The sequence below is a fragment of the Dermochelys coriacea genome, chromosome 19, assembly GCF_009764565.3.
Source record: "Dermochelys coriacea isolate rDerCor1 chromosome 19, rDerCor1.pri.v4, whole genome shotgun sequence".
Taxonomy (NCBI): domain Eukaryota; kingdom Metazoa; phylum Chordata; order Testudines; family Dermochelyidae; genus Dermochelys; species Dermochelys coriacea.
Genome location: NC_050086.2, coordinates 6,811,354 through 6,832,394, shown reverse-complemented (window position 1 = coordinate 6,832,394; position 21,041 = coordinate 6,811,354). Strand labels below are relative to the sequence as shown.

The window sequence follows — 21,041 nt, the reverse complement described above, 5'->3', positions numbered from 1 at the left end:
AAAGGGGGAGAAGACAGGGGTAAGTATAGCTTTGTTTGCAATGAAATATTTTTTGAGTGGTTGTCATACAAGTGAGAGGTGTTTAGCTTGAATTCCTCTGCCAGCTGACCAAACTTGTCTGCAGCAGTTCAAGCTCCCCCCATCTTTCTACTGTGGATATTTTTCTGTCCCCTCAGCAGAGCAGGGAATTGAACCTGGGTCTCCCTGGTTGTGAGCTAATACCCTAGCCACTGGACAATTCTTCCTCTCCTGCAGGCCAGCAGAGTAGTTCAGTCTCCATAGTCCATTTTGATGATGGTAACTAGGGAGCTAATTAATGCCGGGGGATGGAGGGGGGTTGCTTTGTGATGCAGATACTTGTCAACTAGGTGCTGCATTGGCACCTGCCAAAAGTGTCCCACAGGCTACTGAGCAGTTATCAAAGAGTGACAACTTTCAGACACCTCCACTCTGGGCTGTGGAGGTAATCAGCCCTGTCTGCTCTCCTGAGCCATCCAATCTCCTGATTTTTGGAGCTGGGCTGTGAGGGAGCTTTTGGTGCTGTTTGTGTGTAGTAGAAGAGAGGTACTGAGGAGCTGTTTGGTTCCCGGTTTGAGTGACTCAGCCTCCAGGCTGGCCCACAAAACTCCCTCCTCTTGCTGGGCCTGCAGCCATGGAAACGGCAAGAGTCCCTTTCAGAACACAGCTCTGAGAAGGGAGAGGGAGCACAAAGGGAGACAGCCAGCAAGGGCTTGTGCTTAGCACAAGGGTCGCTGGGGTTTTCCTCTTCCAGCCTTTGCCCTGCGCTGATCGTCTTGTCTCTCTATGATCAGTGGGGTGGACGTGGCTCAAGAGGAATGAGCTCTAGCACAATCGCTCTGGCCCCTGTGGCCAAGAATGTGATGGTATATCGCAATGGGGACTCCTTCTTCCACGGAAGGAAGTTTGTGGTGAACCAGCGCCAGTTCCTGACCTTTGAAGCATTTCTGAATGAGGTGACCAGCACCATTCATGCCTCTGTGGCTGTGAGGAACATCTACACCCCCAGGCAGGGCCACCGGGTCACTGAGCTAGAGGAGCTGCAAAATGGATGCCCGTATGTGGCAGCTGGCTTTGAGCGGTTCAAAAAGCTAGAGTGAGTAGATCAAACTGTTACTTCAGTCTCTGGACTTAATAAAGTGGCTATTGGGGAAGGAAGAGGTAACTATGCAGCTGAAAACAGACAGCACTTCTGTGTGTGTTATGTTCTGTCTAGAGTTTAGGAGGCAGAGTGTGGAAAGAAATTGGAGACTGAGCGGGTAATGGGGGGTGCAGGAAAAATTCATGCAGTGTATTTGGTTTGCCATAAATATGGCTGACAGCGCTGAGCTTAGAGTCTCACCTTGTAAATGCATCCGATGAAGTGAGCTGTAGCTCACGAAAGCTTATGCTCTAATAAATTTGTTAGTCTCTAAGGTGCCACAAGTACTCCTTTTCTTTTTGCGAATACAGACTAACACGGCTGCTACTCTGAAACTTGTTTTGATTGATAGAGCCAGCTCATTCCTGCTCTCGTGCGTGCCTCATTCACCCTGCATAAGAACCAGTCTTTATCAAAAGAAAATCTTAGTGTAGCCAGTTGTGTGGCACAAAAGAATTTAACAACTTGTCAGTAATCTTGGTTTTCACTTCCCATCAGATTATCTACCCTTAAAATTAATAGTTGGGGAAGTTAAAGGGACTTTAAGTTTTTAATATTTGGGATTTTAAAGGGCATGCAACAATCAGCTGTGTGTTAGCCTGAAACTGGGAAGGAAGAGATCTGTTCTTTTAATTGCTTCACTCATTGGAATCAGTTGTGAATATTCCTAGATGTGCTGGATGAGACCGGAAATGTAAATCAAGGTGATCTTTCACATTATAAGAATAAGAAAATATCTGCAGAAAAATGTATGTTCTGGCAGGATGTTGGTATGTGCTGTGCAGTATTATGTTGCATTACACACAGCTCTGTGTCTTAGGGAGCTCAGTGGGAGCTAGCTGGGGCTATCTGCTGTGGGCTTCCATCACAAGTGTCCGTCCCTAGAAATGTCAGCCACTGATGCATCATTCCCATTCTACCAGGTTTCTTATGTTCTGCATGGAGCAGGCATTTCCAAATGTGTATTTGTTTTTTAAATGCAGCCTAAAATATAGTGGGCTGGATTCATTCCTGGCATAACTCCTTTGGAGTCAGTGAAGTTTCATGAGGGATGAATCGGACTCAGTAAGTAAATATTGTGAAAGAAACTGTCAACCTGTATTTATTGAGTAACACTGGCCAGTGCTTGGAGTCTTGGTCAATGTCTCGCTCAAGGGATAAAACATGATGTTCACCAAAATGTGAAGTTGGCATATGTAATATCTGGAACTTGGCCTGTTTGGCTGAGAATTGTTTCATTATAATAGTTGTTGGTTAGTCTAGCATTCTGGAGGGCAGATGGGGAGAGACAACCAGAAGAAATGATAATTTCCTGCTGATAAGCACTTGGGAAGCAGAGAGTTTTATATACAATATGAATGGCTGCAGCGTGAATGTAGGCAACACTGGCATACAGATATTTGCAGAAGTCAAGAACTATCAGCTGAGAAGTGACCTAACCAGTTAACATTGGTCCAGTTCTTGCTGGTATTGACCTCTAAAGAAGTAAACACTAGACATAACCATCTTATGATTGTAATCAGTTAAAAACCAGCTAGAATTTTGTTCTTGTAGCCTGATTAGTCCACAGTTTCACTTCTATTCATGGTGATGAGACTTAGAATAAGGTATTAAGTTTAATACATACAAATGAAGTTCTCCCCAGGTTAGGATGCTGGGGGTTAGAAGAGGTGTGTATTGATAATTTTCTTGCCTGTGTTATTACAGCTATTTAAACCCTGGAATGAAGCAGCTCAGTGGGAGCAGGAAAAAAAATGGCATGCAGGTGAGTCCGTGTGGGAGACAGGTGGTTGCCTTGTTCAAACAGCGAGCAGAATGTAAGGCTCGGTCAGGGATTAGGACACCACCTGCTACTAGCAGAGGACGGGAGAACTTTGTCAGGAATTACTTTCTACGAGGCTGGTTGCATGTGTTTCTCCCAGGGGCCTGGTGGTGAAGGATGTGGGGGGAGGAGGGCAGTGTGAGATCTACCTGGGTATGTGACATTCTTCCCACCATGACTAATGCTGTAGAGAAAGCAGTAAGGGGTGCTCTCCTGCCAATCTCTTCAAAATGTCCACAGCTCATAAATAAGTTTGTCAGAACCAGCAGCTGGCTGCGCCCCGACCCCACCCCCATTTAAACATCAATGGAACTGAGAATGTCAATCCTAAACCGAGCAGGGGAGGCAGCTGTGAAAAATGTGCAGGAGTCAGGAAGAAGTTGGTGTGGATGACAGGAATAAATGTGGGTGCCTAAGAATGAAGGCCCTGAAAGCGCTTTGGGAGTCAATGGGACATCCCCTGGGTGACTGCCAGCAGATCTGAGCCCTTTGTTTACATTCCATCACCATCATTAACACTTAGACCTATACACAGACTTAACCCTGGCAACCCTATGCACCTGGCCTTGCCAACCCATTTGGGGTGTGGGTGAGGGTGAGTGAAGAGGCTCTCCAGGACTTGCCTGCCAACAAGCCCCACCTAGCAGCAATGAGAACATACAGCAAGTTAGGAAGTCCAACCTGGCAGGCAGCTCCTAAGCTCTGCGTTTGAGTGACATTTGTGTGTGCTGAATCTGGCCTGTAGATCCGCCCCGTTGTTCCCCAGAAGCTGAACATGGCAGCGCGATGGCAGAAGAATGTCCAGCTGCCCTGCATTATACAGTGAGTGCCTTTTGACTTTTCTCTAAAGATTCCCTTTGGGAGCCGGAGGTCTGGGGAGGCTGGAGGCAGAGTCCCAGAGCTCAGGAACCGGGGGAAACTGGCTTTGGAGGGGTGTATTCCTGCCCTGGTCCCTCCCAGAGCTAGTTGCTATTTCTATCTATGCCTCCTTCATTGAGAGCAAGCTCCTCCCTATCAGGACTAATTCATTCTTTAGAAGTAAGGGACCCCTCCTCTCAATGACCAGCCCTCTGTAGCTAGATATATTTTGGGCCCTGCTCCTCTAGCCCTGGGTTAAATGAATCTTGCAGCCTTATGTGTGGAATGGTTTTCTATGAGCACAATCATTTCATCTTCTGAAACAGAACAAGCACGGAAAGCCCCATTAGTACCAGAGTTTCCTGGACTTTTAACTGATTGGATCAGATACCGATTTAGTGTAAATCCATTGTAACCACATTGGCTTCAACTGGGTTAACTCTGGATTTACAACAGTGTAAACTGAGAGCACAGTTTGGTCCAATATATGAAGCACTGGCTGTGCATATGGATTATTACAGGCTGAGACCTCCCTGTTAAGTTCTTCTGAATCCAGTGTGCTGTGCATTGGGATGATCTGTCTTGACGGGGAGGAAATTTGTGACACGCTAGCTGGAGATCACACTATCTGTATGTCTGACCTTGAGAGTCTGGCATTATAGGCTATCTCCAGTCCATTCAAAAGGTTCCTGCTGAGATCATAGTCTTCTCCTCATCTTTGAGGCTCTTTGCAACTCTGCCACTCTACTTATCCACTCTTGTCTCTTCTGCTTCCTCTGCCAACAGTGCCAGCCTTTTTTATTGCTTCCCCCCAACCCTCTCTGTGCTTCCTCTCATGCTGCCCCTTGAGCTTGGCATGCTCTCCCCAAGCTGATCCATAAAGCTACCACTCTCCAATCCCTCCTCAAGGCCCACTTCTTCCATGGTGTCTCCAATTAAATGCCCAGCTGACAATGGACAGGAGGAGGGGCTGTTGGCTATAGTTGATACATATCTTTTAAAAGAAAATTTTAACACGTGCATGGGTAAACATTGTCCACATTTTGATGGCCTCACTTTCCTCCACCCTTCATATATTGTCTGTTCCTAGGGGTAAAGGCGAGATAAGCACATTTGTTGCTTTCCTCTATCGTTGCGTTGTTCACTCTGCTCCTACGTTGTATTCTTTTCCTTCCTCTTCATCTGTTGTTGTTTTAGATGATAAACTCTTTGGTGAAGGAACCATCTCATATATTTGTACAACAACTAGATCCAATCATGGTTGGGATCCTTCGGCTCAACCACTATGTACCCAATAATAAAGCGCTGGTTAATTGTGTGGCTGTTGGAGAGCTGCTGGCTTGGATGTGTGGAAAGTTCTAGGGGAGTTGGCTATTTGTTCATTGGGGTTGGGTGTACAGATACAGGGGGCTGGAAACACAGGTTCATCACATATATTTTCTTGGCCCTTTTATTGAAGTGTTTTCCGGAATGGGGATTTGCTGAGCCCCCCTTTCCGACTGCTGCTCTCCAAGAGCACCCTGCAGGAGTGGGATGCCACCCTGGGCCTGCTGACGGAGAAAGCCAACCTGCGCAGTGGAGCTGTTCGAAAGTGGGTATCCGTAAGAGGCACTACTGGCGTTTCCTTACCTCATGTCCATCTGGGCTATACTGTGTCCCCTTACACTGTTTAGTGGTTAGCACAAGAGGACCGGGAGTCAGGACACCTGGGTTCTAATCCTGTTTCTGCCACTGATGTGCTGTTTGGCCCTGGTACTCAAATTTTACGTTCTGTAAAATGGGGATAATACTTACCTCTTGGGGGCTTGGTGAGAGTTAACGTTCATTATGTTCAGGTGAAAAGAGCTATAAGCAAATCATTATCCTCATATTATGTCTTGTGTGTAGAGGGGGAGGGGGAGGGGAATCTTACTGAACAAATATAGTTTGAACAGTAAATAACTTAGCTGAAACACACTGGTCCACATTCACCGTGGTGTAATAACTCCACTGACTTCAGCAGACCTCCACCAACTGTGAGCATGGCCCATTCTCTGGCCTGTGTTCTGATCACAGGGTCTACTTCCACCCAAGCAGGATCATTTGCTGCTGCTCCCTCACCCACCCCACTCCCATGGTTTTTTAACCCCCTTGCGATCTTCTCCCATAGACTCTGCCGGCTGGATGGAGCCCCAGTCTCCAGTGGCAAGGAGTTGGTGAACGGTGAATACTATGTGGCGATAGGGGCAGAGAAGTACAAAAATCTGCCCTACTTTGAACTGCTGGTGCCTGAGAATTCTATGCACCGGGCATTACGGTAGGTAGGCAGGTAACTGTGGCCTAGAGATTGTGCGTTATGCTGGTCCTAAACTTAAAAATAATCTTCATATTTATGCATGGAAGTGAGGAGAGGGGAAATAAGGGAACAAATGACTAGATCTTCCTGTAACTTAATAATCACTCAAGCCCCAGTTTTCAAAACTCTGATTTTTTGGGTGCCCAGTTGGAGACCTGTAGGGGCCTGATTTTCAGAGCTGCTGAGCCACCTGTAACTCCAAAGCCTTAGGTGTCTCAAATTGGGCACCTAAAACTGGAGATGCTCAAAATCTGTGGCCACCTTTGAAAACTATGGCTGGAACTAACCCAAAATCACTTCAAAAAGAAATGCTGCAATGTTGAGCCGACGTTCAGTGATGCTCTCCTGGTGTGATTGGAACCTGGCAAAGAGCACTTAAAGATGTTCACCTGGAAAGACAGGGAGCCCTTGCCCCCATCCCCTGCCAAAAGTGTGTGTTGTTTGAATCTTGGAAACAACTTGAACAGCTTTTATTTAGTTTGCATATCAAATTTCCCAACTTGAAATGGGAAATGTGAACACTTAAACAAATCCATTTCCTTATTATTAGGATTCTGTTGTGAGAGTGTCCGAGGCCTCGGATTAAAATAATCTGAACTATGATAGAATTCACGGGTACAAAATTGTTGGGTTTTTTTAATGCATGTTAGTGTCAGGGGCTGTTTTTAACGTGTACAAACCACCGTATGAAATCCCCGTGCCCAGCACCAGAAAAAGAAGTAGGTTGGCTCAGTTTCCCAGTAGTCCTGTAGCAAGGGCCAAAAAGCAGTTGTCAGTTGGGAATAGCAGCAGATTTGGCTGGTCTGGATTGGCAATGGGATAGAGCCTTCCACCTCTAGGATGGTGCTTCAAATCTGGCCTAGGTCAGCAGTGACTAAGAGCTTTTTTCCTTTAATCACCTGCTGGCTGTTTAGTGGCCTGTGTGAAATGAGTGGTGGGTGTTGATTTAGTTTAGAGTCAAACAGCTCTTCACAAGCATCATGAATTCTCCTTCCTGCGGGTCATCTCAGCAGAGCAGTCCAGTCATGGAGTCAGCGCCCTGCTCAGATTAGGGCTGAGGTACACTGGTGGGGGAGCCTGCACTGATGCTACCTGTGCTCTGCCTGCTCTGAGAATAGAGACCTCCAGGGCTGTCAATCCAGCACCTTTCACCAGCGCTGCACTTGCTTGTGAATGTGGAAAAGGAAAAAAAAAATGCCAGGGTGAATATTTGTGCATACGCATCCCATGGACGCATACCCTGTCGCTGAATATGTTGGATCTCAACATGCTGAGATTCGGTTTTCTGTGTTTCAGGAACCATCCAAATAACAGACGCAGGATCCACAATCACGGGGTAGGTAGCTCAGCCTGCGTGGACTGCTACATTTACGCTACAGACCAGCCGTCAAGCTGGTTTAGACATAAATCTGTACATAGTGGACACGTGTAAATGGATGCAGCAGAAAAGCTTCCCCCAACACTGATTCTGATACAATATCCTCTGGATATGAGCAATGGGACCTGGCTGGAAATCTCCATCTTTGCTTCATTTCTCTCTGTTTTAAGCAATAGCGGCGTTCTCCTCAGATGCCCTATGAAGGCACCCTATTTGCCTGCTCTTTATAGTATAATCGTAACTGGCTGAGCTTGTGATGACATTTTTTTGTTTGGACATTCCAGCCTAATAATATCGCTTATTTTAGCTCTGTCTCAATCTCCACTGAGTTTAAAATGTTGACCATCCTGAACAGGGGAGAAAAGATGAAAGAGAGAGAATAAGAATGGCTGGGGGAATGGGTAGCCCTGGCATGGGGAAGGATGGGGTCACACACAGGGGGCAGGGGGAGATGAAGGGGTCTGATATGGGGGAGAAGTGGAGGGGGCTGCAGGGAGTCCCTGAAATAGAGGAGGGTGGCACATGGGGAGAATGGAGGGATGCAAGGAGCACCTGGTGTGTGCAGTAAATTCAGCCTACAGAAGCAAAGAAGTATGCTGCCCCCAGTAAGATCATTAGTAGAACTTAGTGTTTTGCCATGGCGTATTATCTTCATCCAACAGAAGCTTCCAGAGCAGGCCTTAAACACCCCCTTCTTTCTTAATTTTGGGACCTTGATGTTGACTTCTTCAGATCTTATTTTCAGATGGTCCTGGTTGTGGAGTCCTTTTCTCTGGCATGCCCGTGACCAGCAGGAGACATTTTTGTAGTCAGTGGCCATCTGGTTCTCTCTTCTGTTGTACAGTGCTCCATAGAGCTGGCTTGCAAATTTGGGCTTGTACCCTTCTTTTTGCCACTTCATGATCAATAAAGGCAGCTGTTCTGAGAATCCATCTTGGAATGGACAGGAGAGAGTTCTTGTGTGAGTAGGAAGTGGTCATACAGGGATCTCATCTACAGAAGCTGGGGTCAGCTGGGCACTCCACTGAAAACGAACTGTCCCAGCAAGTCCTGGCTGCCATGCCCTTTTGGAGGGGGGTCTGTCTTGTTACATTTGTTGAAACTTTTCCTGTTCTTGTTCTCAGTTTGGTAAAAGCTATGCCACTTCCCAGGATGGAGCTAGCGATTCTGCCCTCATTGATCCACTTCAGCAGGCAATGAATATAGCAAGCACTGGGTGTGACCCACTATTGTTAAACTGCATAGCAGTTTAACTTAAAACCTTGTTTTCAGGACTGGTATCGTGGGATCCTCCAGTCAGCTCTGAGGTGTACTGGTGGGGCCATATTGGGCAGATGGCCTAGTGTCTCTATAACTAATGCTGTAGAATTAGTCTCTCATTCTCACAAGCCCTAGGTTAAGAAACAAACTAAGGAAGTTATTGTGAATGTTAATTTCAGCCAGACTATCGCAGGGTGCAGTCCACAGGAAATGAAGAGAAAGACAAGACCCCCGTTCCTTCTCCAGCAGTGTGCAGACAAGCCAGAAAATATCCACGCAAAGAGGAAGAGTCTGTTTTCCATGTTAAGCCTGTCCGTGCAGGGCAAAACAGGAAGAATAGCAGGAACATGCAACACTGGCCTGACCGAGGTAAAGAACATCACTATGGATGTTTAGGAATGACAGGGAATGGCCTTAATTTGATGTGAAGGGAGCAATCTGTCTAACTCAGAGGTGCTAAAGAGGAACAGTGGCTAGTGTATCTCCTAAGTGCTGTTGTAATTACATTCCTTCCTCTCCTCAACACTCCATAAACGAGACTTTCTTGAGACCTGAGTCATAGTGAAGCTGAGATACTGAACTCTGTCTGGAGTTGCCTTGAGTTGCACCCCACTGTATCTGCTGATGCAATAGTTAAAAGTTAACTATAAATAGTTAAAATAAAAGGTGAAAAGCAAATGTGTCTGAATGCCTACCAGCAAGTCAGGGAAGGAACTGTGGTGGATGTGGAGCTGCTCTGCGATAACTTACGAATCCTGTATGTTGACCTGGTTATTTGGATGTTTACTGTATGACTATATTGGTTAAGTTTAATAGGGGGCTGCAAGGAAAACAAGCAGGAAGGAAACAAATGGTTCAAGATAAGACCCTCCCACCCCCCTTAGTAAACACCTAAGGTTTGTTAAGAGACAATGCCAGGATGGGGAAAAGGCTGTGAATTAGAGATCAAAAGCACTATAGGAGTTTAAAAAGGAACTCTTTCTCTTTCTCTCTCTCGGGAGGGGGAGGAGTTGTTGGGGAGCTATTTGGGGAAACCAGAAACTAGGCTCCTCTGGGGTGTCAGGAGTAGTTAGGCCTGCCTCAGTACCATCCAGGGATGGTAAGTGTGTAGGTAAGATAGACTGATGTCTTAAAATCATGTTTCTCTAAGTGCTTTGTTCCTACTGTTAAACAATACTTTGGTTTAAGAAGGCTGTATGATCACTCTATTTACCATTGGTCACAGATTCCCGAAAGGAAGAACGGCAGGTACCAAACTCAGTTGGACCTGCTGGGTAAGCATGGTCAGTGCTGAGGCCTGATCTAAGAGTGGGAAAAATGCATGATTCCACTCCAGAGAGATGAAGGCATGAAGTCTAACAGGGTGCAGGGGGAAGTCTGGGAGACCTAGAAAGGAGACAGAGGTGCAGCTCACCCTGTAACTGTGTCAGGAACATTTTTTTTTTTAAATGAGATTTATGAACCGACCCAATGTTTTCTTAATCTGATTTGCTATATAAAATTGAACTCTAAACATGGTTAACAGCTTATTAATGCTATTTCCTCAGTGCTAGCAACATGACAGGCAGTGATGAAAGGCCCCCAGAAACACTAGACTGGACCTAGCCATTCCTATAGCTTAAGCTGCACTAAGACACAGTTAGTGTCTGTGATACTCTCTTAAGATCTTTCTTCTCCTCATAGAAGAGGGAAGTGTCTATAAAGTGAAAGACCCGAGGAAGGAGATGCAAGGTGCCCGGGAAGTTGTGGAGGATGAATACACGAAGATAGAGCTACCTGTTGATCAGGTATGAGGTATAACTCTATGTGGTAAATTACTAAAAGGCTTTTTCTCTCCTGCATTACTAACTGTCTGGGAGCTCAGGCTGCTACTGTGAGATCGGATGCAGATACAAATTTTGTATCCGTGCAGGGCTCTAAATATAGGATCTCAAAGGGAGGGAATCCGCTGTCTGCAGCTCATAGCCTATGAGGCTGCTTCCCCACCTTCCAGATCCTCTATTCCCCCTCCCCCCCCGCCATATACAAAGAGTTGATTCTTGTGGATGTGAATCAGGTGTGGATCCACACTTTTATATTTGCGCAGGACTCTAGAGATGGCCTTTCTACAGGGCTGTAAGAGTCGTATAGTTCTCCAACAGAGCGGAGTCTTAAAGATAAAATAGGTTGCCCCTGATTTTTCTCCTCATTTTCTCTCTTCTCCAGAGAGCTGCAGAGACTGTGGAAGAAGTTATACCAAAAAGCAAAATGACTCCTCACAGCAAGGTACTGCTAAACAGTCCAGTATACTTGTAAAGTGTGTGTGTGTAAGACAGTGTGCAAGTAAGCAAGTTAAGATTAGATACCTAAGACACAATTGGTTTTAATTTAACAGGAGGGTACTCAGTACAAATTCTTAAACTGACACAAATTTGCTATCCCCTAATTGTGACTTATAAAGCAACTGATACAATAAACTCTTAAAACCAAAATAACTGCACACAGTATCGGGGAAATGGTATGCCACTTACTGTGTGCTAGTGTCTCATCTTGTGTAACTGTAGTTGTGGTTACAAACCTTCACTGTAAAAACCTCTTTATCAGAGGCTTAGATTTTGAATGTGTAAAAGATTGACAGCTGAATCTTGGCGTTCTCCAAGGGTGGTGGAAGTTTGGCCTTTGCAGCTGCATGTCTCAACCTGCAGCTGCCCTAATCTTTAATACTATAATGCAGCCTGTTAAAACTACTGGGGTCCTGATGGTGCAGTGCATGCTGGGACCACATTTCTGCAGGTTGCACCTCTATTAAATATGGAGGCAGGAGTATTTTATTTCATATAAATTAGGAATTACCAGTGGTGCTTTTAGACATGCAAAGTATGGATGCTTGTGGTATACACAGAATCAGCTGCTTTGGGGGAGGGATGGCTCAGTGGTTTGAGCATTGGCCTGCTAAACCCATGGTTGTGAGTTCAATCCTTGAGGGGGCCATTTAGGGATCTGGGGTAAAAATTGGGGATTGGTCCTGCTTTGAGCAGCGGGTTGGACTAGATGACCTCCTGAGGTCCCTTCCAACCCTGAGATTCTATGATTCAAACACATTTGTAACAAATCTCTTCAATCACTTAACAGCAACAGTCTGAAACTTTTCTTTTTCAATGAAAAAAATCCCAGTTTTGTGGAGTTTTTATAAAAGTGCCTGCTCTTTGGGGGCAGTAATTTTTCTTATACTAGTTTTCATAAGAATTTCTAGAGTTAATGCATTTCGTCCCATTGCATATGTTATGGGACTGCTCCTGTTCCTTTTTAAGATCAAAGGTAAAATTCAGACTTAAATCAGAGCAGTTCCTAGCTAACATCAGAATAACCTAATGAAGCACTCTGGCCTCTGGAGTGAATTTGGATCCTTGTATTCTGTATTTACTTCACAGGCTGGGGCAGGATTTCTTTGTCTGCAAAGAGTACCCTGCTGCCTCCTGCAAATGCTGATATTGTTGTAGTTGGCCTTTCATTCACAGACCTCAAATTGCTATACAAACACTTATTTGAGCCTCATAGCCTTCCTGTGCTGTAGGCAAGAATCACTAGGCCTATTTTAAAAGTGTTTAGACTGAAGCATGCAGAAGTCTGCGGTCATATAGCGAGTCCATGGCATAGCTGGGAACAGTACCCAGAAATTCTTAATGCCAGACCCTGACTGTAACCACTATACAACACCATGTTAGTTACATTAAAAGTCACTTGTATTGTTTTGTCTTTAAATGGGAAAAGGTTGGGAGCACTGACAGATCGCGGAAGGCCTTGACAATGCGAAATTACGGCAGTGATTCGGAGGAGGAAGAGAACTGAAAGAGCCATTTCTCTGACCATGTGAAGCTCCAAAGAGTTTATGAAGTGACTGTGATGAAATGGAGACCAAGTTAGCTTTACTCTCTCTGCAGTGGTGGGTAACATAAGCACCTTGATCAAATCCAAGGATTTTTAAAAATGCTTGTTTTAAACAATAAGAATGCCTTCATTTTCTGAAAAAAAAAAAAAAAAAAAGAGTACTTGTGGCACCTTAGAGGTGCCACAAGTACTCCTTTTCTTTTTGCGAATACAGACTAACACAGCTGCTACTCTGAAACCCTTCATTTTCTGGGCTTTGTAAAGCAGGCTTCAGCTGAACAATGAGTCAGACACATTCATAATATATTTTTTTAAAATATAAAATATAAATACTTTTCTTCCTTTCTTGGGGAAGGTGCTTGGGGAGGAAGATGTGAAATGCCTGGGCCTACATTTTTTAATTTCCACAGTCAAGGAGCTGGTTTGTATCTGAAATGGGGGGGAAGGAATTAATTTTTACTGTACAGAATAACTTTTACTCTCCCATGAAAGGGGAGTCCTTCCAAACACCTCTGCGGCTGAGAGACTAGCTGGGTTCTCAGTTAAGTTGTAAGTCTCAATCCGGGAGGGACATTGGCTCAGAGCATTTGGTAATAATTTATTATCCAGTAAGTGCTGAACAAGACAAGTTAAGGATAGTCCCTGCTCTGAAGAGCTTACAGTCTAAGAGGCACACACGGAAGAAAAGACTTTCTGGAAAAACTGAGGAGGAGATGAGTATGAACCTATTTAGTTTGTTCAGCCTTTATGTTCTAAAAATACTGTGATGTAGCAATTATAGTTCCGAGTCTTAGTGCAGTAGCTACCTCCGTAAATAAGCTTGGTGAACCATTTTCTGCTGTCCTGTCTCAAATATTCCCCTGATTGATATAAAGTTTTTTTTTTCAGATTTTAAAATGTACTATCTAGTGATGAGACAACCCTTCAACTCTGTAACCCAGTTGTCTACATTTTTTTTACATCGTAAACTCTGGTTCCAAATCCCTCACTGTGTGGGTGGGAATGTCAACATGTCCATCATGGGGATGTACAATAAATAGAGATTACACCATGGACTCCAGCAATGTGGAACTTTGGGAGACCTAGAAGGGAGGTCGGAGGAAGATCGGGACACTAATTTTTTGCATAGGATTCTGTATGTAAATTAAGTATTGGGGGCTCAAACCCCAAATATTCAAGGCTTAGTGCCTCCAAAAGAACAAGACCTCAACCTTGAAAAGGCAAAGAGACTCTGACAACTGTTTTCGGAAATCTTCTTCTTTAGGTGTCAAAATTCACCCTTCCACGTTGCCTTGGTTCTAGACCACACCACTGGCAGCTGATCTGGGTCCCGAGAGGCAGGGGTACCCATCCCCAAACAACGGCATTACCTTCTGCACATTCTTTCTTCTTCCACTGTCAGTGTTTCTCACTGGTTCACAGAACCAGCTATGCATAGAGCAACTCCCAAGATAGTAAGCAGCATTCCTACCACTGCTCCTAAGGAGACAGGACATACAAAAATGGGAGGAATCATGAACACCCACCACTAATCAGTTAGGCCTTGTCCTCCATTCAAATGCTACAGTGATGATGTGGTCTGACTAGCCAGATAGACAGGATCAGAAACATGCTAGTTCCAGATGAATTTCAGCAGCGTTGTTAATAGCAGGTTCTAGACACTCTTCCTCACAGTGATGCAGAGGTGTTTTTTTTTTCTTTTATCTATTAACTATATCATAAAACTACAGACAGCATAGCATATGTGTATAGGAGGCTGGAGCATAGTTCTTAGGAAAAAAGTCCTTGTTTGCTCTAGTCAGGGAAAACTTGTTAACGCTGTGCTAACAATAGCTGTGTTTAAAGACACAAATGTAGCTATTAGCATGGACCTATGGAGCTGGACCTCATCCCAGTCAGTTACAAACAACCTCAAACTTGCAGCCATTTTATGAAATTATCTAGTGTCACACACTGGACTGAGGGAGGGGATGAGGAAGAAGAATCTTCATTGGTAATTTAGGTTTTTATAGAACATCCTTCTTGGCCCAGAGGGGTGTTCACCAGTTCTGTTCTGCTCACATGTCTTTATTGTGTAAAGGCCTGAACCTGAGGTACGGTTACCCTTAACTCCCATTGACTTGAACTGTACTAGATGCCTCTAAATCTACAAATTTCACTCTCTCTCAGCGATAATCCTAGAAAGCTGAATAAGCTGTTATTGGAACAAAATGTCATCACGCTTTCAATTTGCTTGGTTTCTTCCCTCCCCTAAAGCACTCACAGGATAACATTCTTACCTTTTGCAGCTTACCCCCAGTGTAGCTCCTTAATGTAAAAATATTAAGTTACTACTAGCAGAGTAGAGTTGTCCAAAACCTAGTTTCAAATCCCTCAGTGAGACAACAGCAACTGATGATCACACACAGACTAGTGTTACCTTATATCCATCCATGAGAAGGCAGGATTAACCAGATCATCACTCTACATATCTAGGGGAGGAGTCCTCAATAAATCCATCCCCACTTATGTTAAGAACTATTTATCTAACCATACATCTTGCCCCTAGCATTACATGATCTAGCTAGAGATCACACCAAACAATGATAATCTAGATGTTCAAGGTATGGTGCTGTGTGCAAAGCACATATATAAAAGCACTGCACCGAAATATGACTTACTTTTACCACCAATGTCTTCCCCAAGAGTCTTCCCAGTTACTACTGTGACTATCAAAGCCAAAGAGTTACAGAGAGGCACCACCAGGGACAGGTCTGAAATTGAACAGGGGATGTTGACGTGATCAGTTAACCACACTTTAAAAACTAAATCTTGTAAAAATCACTTTCTCATCACCAATGCAAAATATGTGTAGGCTTGGAAGGCTTAGATTTTTGTTGGTAAACATTGGTTTCACCTTACACACATACCAAGGAAAAAATATTTACAGATAGGCAAAGTGAGAAAAATGCTGCTTGAGAACTTATTATATTTTAAGGAAATTTACTTTATATACTTTAACATGTGATGTGACAATTTGTGTTTTAATGATTATAAATATTTAATTTTTTGCATCTCGTGTCATTAAATAATTGCCTGTCACCCCCCCAATTTTCTGCAATTGTGAAAATTTAAATTGATAAAAATACAAAAAATGTTTAATAATAAATGTCAATGATATGTCAAAATTAAAAAGTAATACATTCTGCCAAGCCTAGAGATGTGTAATTGATTTCTTGGCTGGGCCACAGAACTTCTCAAGGATGAAATTGTCTATCCAGCCCCAGCTATCCCACTACACTGAAACATAATGGGAAGGACTAACCTGTGGATGCCAATGTGAGGTAGTAGATTATTGATCCACACTGGTTAAACAGAAATGGCACCATGTACTACAAGGAAAACACAACATATTCAGTCACTGCACATGAAATGACCATATACACAGCATGAATGTTATGTGAAGAAGTGAAGCTAGTTGTTAGAGTGGGGAATTAGGAACCAGGACTCATTTGTCCTATTCCTCACTCTAGAAGGAAGTGTGGTCTAGCAGTTAAATCACAGGGCTCTGTTCATGGTTGTGCCACTGACTCCTTGTGTGAATTTGGGTCAGTCTCATAACTTCTCAGTTTCCTAGTCAGTAAAAGAGAGAGAACACTTATTTTACAGGAATGATATGAGGCTTAATTAACTAATGTGTGTAAAGTGCTTTGAAACCCTCATGGGAAAAGTGGTATCATATGCAAGCTAAATGGAATATCACAAAGGATAAAAATTAAATTTCCAATAAAAACCATCAAGCCCAGAGCAGATATAATTAAATGGTCAAGAAAATTAATATTAAAGCCAGATTAAGCCATAGACATTCAAAACAATCTCCATCCAGGAGGCCCCCTGGGCACTATCTGAAATGGTTTGGAGGGGGTTCTAATACCTTATAATTGAGGCACAGGAATTTCATCTCTGCAAGCAGCTGCAGCACCCGGTTCCTTTGCTTCACCTTCTCCAGTCCCTCTGTCCCTGTCTTCAAAAATGGGTTTGTCCCTCCCCACAGAATAGCCACGAGGACCAGCGCAGACACTTCACCTGCAACACAATCACAAATCACCACAGTTCAGGGATTATTTGTGTCCTGTAATATGAGCTTCTCACTTTAGTTCTTACATTATCCCAACTCCATGGCTGCATGTAGTGCCATTTGCTCTGCGACTAAACTTGTGTTCTGAACATCAGTCCTGCGTCTGCCACTGTGACCATCACAAATTCCTTCACTTTCCCCCTCTCTCCTGTGTTAAAAGCCCAATTGTGGAAAGCACCCAGAACTCCCATTCTACCCTCTCTCTCATCCTTACTGCTCTCTCTAACTCAATGCACTCCTACCTGTATGGAACAGTCTCTCACTCCATGTGAGTCAAACTATCAAATCCTTCTTTAAACCTCACTTCTTCCACAAAGCCTCCTATGCAATGATCTTACCAACCAACTCTCACAGAAGAACTATTGTCCTCAGCATAGTATTTGTCTGTGGTCAACTCTAAGCTCCTAGGCGTAGGGGCCTTTTCTTACGATGTCTTCTGTAATGTAGCAAGTACATTTAGTGCATAACTGTGTTATTAACATAGTGCTATTTAGTAAATAACAATCAACCTTAACAATGTTGTGACCAGCTCCCGTACAATAAATGCAACCCAATCATCACATCTGCAAGCACTAAAGAATAAGAGATGTTAAAAAGCTCTGAACTTTTATGGTGCAGTATTTATTTTAGAATAATGCAAAACACTGAACAGTCCTGTTTGAATGCAGCTGACAGTGCAGTATTTTGCAATAAATGTTACTATGTAATGTTCACGCAGGTTTATTACACATTTATTTGTGCTTCAGTTCTTTTTCTGTCCAGTTACTATTGCAGATTATTCCAGTCCGTGAAAGCAGGTTAAATAAACTATCAGTGAGAAAGTTGGGCTCTACATTACTTTATGGGTCTTGCTAGCAGTGTGTTGTGACCCAGTCAGTGATGGCTTGAGATGTGCTGGCACCAAATGCAAATCAGTTTATATTTGTGGCACTCCCCCCATGCTACCAGCCTGGAACCATACGGCATTTGTGCAACCTGCAGTGTGTGCCAAGCAAAAGGAGTTGAGCAGCTTTAAAAAACCTGGCTACATCCTGGTGTCCTTTAAAGGTGATGTCCTGGGAGGCAGTTGGCACCTGCTCAATGAACAACTGGGCGTGTTTGTGTATACAACAGAGGTGGGCAAACTACGGCCCGCGGGACTGTCCTGCCCGGCCCCTGAGCTCCTGGCCCAGGAGGCTAGCCCCTGACACGGGCAGCGCTCTGGGCGGCGGGACTGTGCGCTCATGCACGGCAGCGTGTGTGGCTCCGGCCGGGTGGTGCGGCTGCCAGACATGCTGCTCTGAGTGGCATGGTAAGGGGCCTGGAGGGTTGGATAAAGGGCAGGGAGTCCCAGGGGGCAGTCTGGGGACAGGGAGCAGCGGGCGGATGGATAGGGCAGAGGTTCGGGGTGGGTGGGTGGGTGTCAGGGGATGGGGAACAGGGAGGGCTGGATAGGCGTGGGAGTTCTGGGGAGGCCTATCAGGGGACGGGGGTGTAAATGGGGTCAGGGCAGTCAGGGGACAAGGAGTGGGGGAGGGGGTTGGATGGGTCAGGGGTTCTGAGGGGGGGTAGGCAGGGGCCAAGGGCCAAGCTGTTTGGGGAGGCACAGCCTTCCCTAGCCGGCCCTCCATACAGTTTTGAACCCCTGCTGAGGCCCTCGGGCCAAAAAGTTTGCCCGCCCCTGGTCCACAAGATCAGTGAAGTGACTGTCTTGGGCCCTTCGGTGGCCCCGTTACAGATGGGAAGCCCTGTCAAGCCCATATGGTGCAGGGGGAACTGCCTGCTCTTCCCGTCCTCCCTGGAGCCCCCCCTCCCTTGGGAACCCCCCGACCATCCTCTTCCCCTGCACCCCTAACCCTGAGGACCCCCCTGAACCGCACCTTCCCCAGTGGGGAGCCCGCAGCAATGGAAATCCCCTTCGCCTGGGCCCCACACCACGGGGCCCTTCTAGCCCAGGAAGCCCCCCCGGGGGACAAGAAGCCCCTGTGCCCCCTCGCCCGTGCCCCACCCTGGGGGGCCCTTCCCCTCGGGCCCCTCCCCGCCCTCTGGACCCCCCCTCCCCGGGCCGGGCCGGGCCGGGCCGGGCCGACCACTGTCGTGGGGGAGGGGTAACCCCCGGAAGCAGGAAACTCACCCGCCGAGGCCATGGCGGCTCCCCTTCACTTCCGGCCCGGCCGCGCCCCCTGACCCGGACGTGGTTCCTCCTCCCTTCCCTTCACGCGGAGCGCTGCGCAGGCTGTTGCCGGGGCTGAGCAGCCGCCATGGTGAGTGCGGGGCCGGCGGCGGGGCGGGGCCTCTGGGGCTCTGTGGGGAAAGAGGATTCCGGGCCCGGAGCCCATCCCCGCGGTGTCGTGCCTCTCCTCCCCCCCCCCAAAGCCGGGCCCGGAGCCCATCCCCGCGGTATCGTGCCTCTTCTCCCCCCCCCCCAAGCCGGGCCCGGAGCCCATCCCCGCGGTGTCGTGCCTCTCCTCCCCCCCCCAAGCCGGGCCCGGAGCCCATCCCCGCGGTATCGTGCCTCTCCCCCCCCCCCCCAGCCGGGCCCGGAGCCCATCCCCGCGGTGTCGTGCCTCTCCTTCCCCCCCCCCCCCAAGCCGGGCCCGGAGCCCATCCCCGCGGTGTCGTGCCTCTCCCCCCCCCCCCCAAGCCGGGCCCGGAGCCCATCCCCGCGGTGTCGTGCCTCTCCCCCCCCCCCCCAAAGCCGGGCCCGGAGCCCATCCCCGCGGTGTCGTGCCTCTCCTCCCCCCCCCCAAGCCGGGCCCGGCGCCCATCCCCGCGGTGTCGTGCCTCTCCTCCCCCCCCCCAAAGCCGGGCCCGGAGCCCATCCCCGCGGTGTCGTGCCTCTCCTCCCCCCCCCAAAGCCGGGCCCGGAGCCCATCCCCGCGGTGTCGTGCCTCTCCTCCCCCCCCCCCCCCAAAGCCGGGCCCGGAGCCCATCCCCGCGGTGTCGTGCCTCTCCTCCCCCCCCCCCAAAGCCGGGCCCGGAGCCCATCCCCGCGGTGTCGTGCCTCTCCCCCCCCCCCAAAGCCGGGCCCGGAGCCCATCCCCGCGGTGTCGTGCCTCTCCCCCCCCCCCAAAGCCGGGCCCGGAGCCCATCCCCGCGGTATCGTGCCTCTCCCCCCCCCCCCCCAAGCCGGGCCCGGAGCCCATCCCCGCGGTGTCGTGCCTCTCCCCCCCCCCCCCAAGCCGGGCCCGGAGCCCATCCCCGCGGTGTCGTGCCTCTCCCCCCCCCCCCCAAGCCGGGCCCGGAGCCCATCCCCGCGGTCGTGCCTCTCCTCCCCCCCCCCCCAAAGCCGGCCCGGAGCCCATCCCCGCGGTGTCGTGCCTCTCTCCCCCCCCCAAGCCGGGCCCGGAGCCCATCCCGCGGTGTCGTGCCTCTCTCCCCCCCCCCAAAGCCGGGCCCGAGCCCATCCCCGCGGTGTCGTGCCTCTCCTCCCCCCCCCCCCCAAAGCCGGGCCCGGAGCCCATCCCCGCGTGTCGTGCCTCTCTCCCCCCCCCCCAAAGCCGGGCCCGGAGCCCATCCCCGCGGTGTCGTGCCTCTCCTCCCCCCCCCCCAAAGCCGGGCCCGGAGCCCATCCCCGCGGTGTCGTGCCTCTCCTCCCCCCCCCCAAGCCGGGCCCGGAGCCCATCCCCGCGGTGTCGTGCCTCTCCTCCCCCCCCCCAAGCCGGGCCCGGAGCCCATCCCCGCGTGTCGTGCCTCTCCTCCCCCCCCCAAATCCGGCCCGGAGCCCATCCCCGCGGTGTCGTGCCTCTCCTCCCCCCCCCCCCAAAGCCGGGCCCGGAGCCCATCCCCGCGGTGTCGTGCCTCTCCTCCCCCCCCCCCCCAAAGCCGGGCCCGGAGCCCATCCCCCGTGTCGTGCCTCTCCCCCCCCCCCAAGCCCGGGCCCGGAGCCCATCCCCGCGGTGTCGCTTGCCTGTTGGGTGCCCCCCCCCCCAAAGCCGGGCCGGAGCCCATCCCGCGGTTTCGTGCCTCTCCCCCCCCCCCCCCAAGCCGGGCCCGACCCATCCCCGCGTGTCGTGCCTCTCCCCCCCCCCCCAAGCCGGCCCGGAGCCCATCCCCGCGGTGTCGTGCCTCTCCTCCCCCCCCCCAAGGGCCGGGTGCCCAGCCATCCCCGCGTGTCGTGCCTCTCCTCCCCCCCCCCCAAAGCCGGGCCCGACCCATCCCCCCGCGGTGTCGTTGCCTCTTCTCCCCCCCCCCAAAGCCGGCCCGTAGCCCATCCCCGCGGTGTCGTGCCTCTCCTCCCCCCCCCCCAAAGCCGGCCCGGAGCCC

At 48.6% G+C, this 21,041-nt stretch overlaps 3 protein-coding genes across 5 annotated transcripts in view; 2 read left to right on the top strand and 1 right to left on the bottom strand.

The window, feature by feature from the left end:
- The first annotated feature begins 30 nt into the window (after positions 1 to 30).
- Positions 31 to 12,990, top strand: DCDC2B (doublecortin domain containing 2B). 3 transcript variants are annotated; one of them, XM_043505950.1, is made up of 11 exons: positions 31 to 1,114; positions 2,867 to 2,924; positions 3,748 to 3,803; positions 5,299 to 5,430; positions 5,989 to 6,135; positions 7,471 to 7,510; positions 8,677 to 8,745; positions 8,992 to 9,181; positions 10,496 to 10,599; positions 11,018 to 11,077; positions 12,563 to 12,990. In XM_043505950.1, the coding sequence occupies exons 1-11, from the start codon at positions 837 to 839 to the stop codon at positions 12,638 to 12,640; spliced, it is 1,212 nt and encodes a 403-aa protein (XP_043361885.1). In that variant the 5' UTR covers positions 31 to 836; the 3' UTR covers positions 12,641 to 12,990. The 3 variants fall into 3 exon arrangements, with proteins under 3 accessions (XP_043361885.1, XP_043361884.1, XP_038233900.1); XM_043505949.1 differs by having other exon boundaries at positions 3,727 to 3,803; XM_038377972.2 differs by lacking the exon at positions 8,677 to 8,745 and having other exon boundaries at positions 3,727 to 3,803.
- A 267-nt stretch (positions 12,991 to 13,257) lies between these two features.
- On the bottom strand, positions 13,258 to 19,032 carry TMEM234 (transmembrane protein 234). Its single transcript, XM_038377976.2, has 5 exons — positions 18,910 to 19,032; positions 16,593 to 16,744; positions 15,984 to 16,050; positions 15,340 to 15,432; positions 13,258 to 14,158 (listed from the first exon to the last, which is right to left on the bottom strand). The coding sequence occupies exons 1-5, from the start codon at positions 18,920 to 18,922 to the stop codon at positions 14,088 to 14,090; spliced, it is 396 nt and encodes a 131-aa protein (XP_038233904.1). The 5' UTR covers positions 18,923 to 19,032; the 3' UTR covers positions 13,258 to 14,087.
- Positions 18,892 to 21,041, top strand: part of EIF3I (eukaryotic translation initiation factor 3 subunit I) — a 14,153-nt gene continuing 12,003 nt past the window's right edge. The window contains exon 1 of the mRNA XM_038377973.2: positions 18,892 to 19,039. Coding sequence (XP_038233901.1) covers positions 19,037 to 19,039 — 3 coding nt within the window. The 5' untranslated portion in view covers positions 18,892 to 19,036. The remainder of the gene's footprint in view (positions 19,040 to 21,041) is intronic.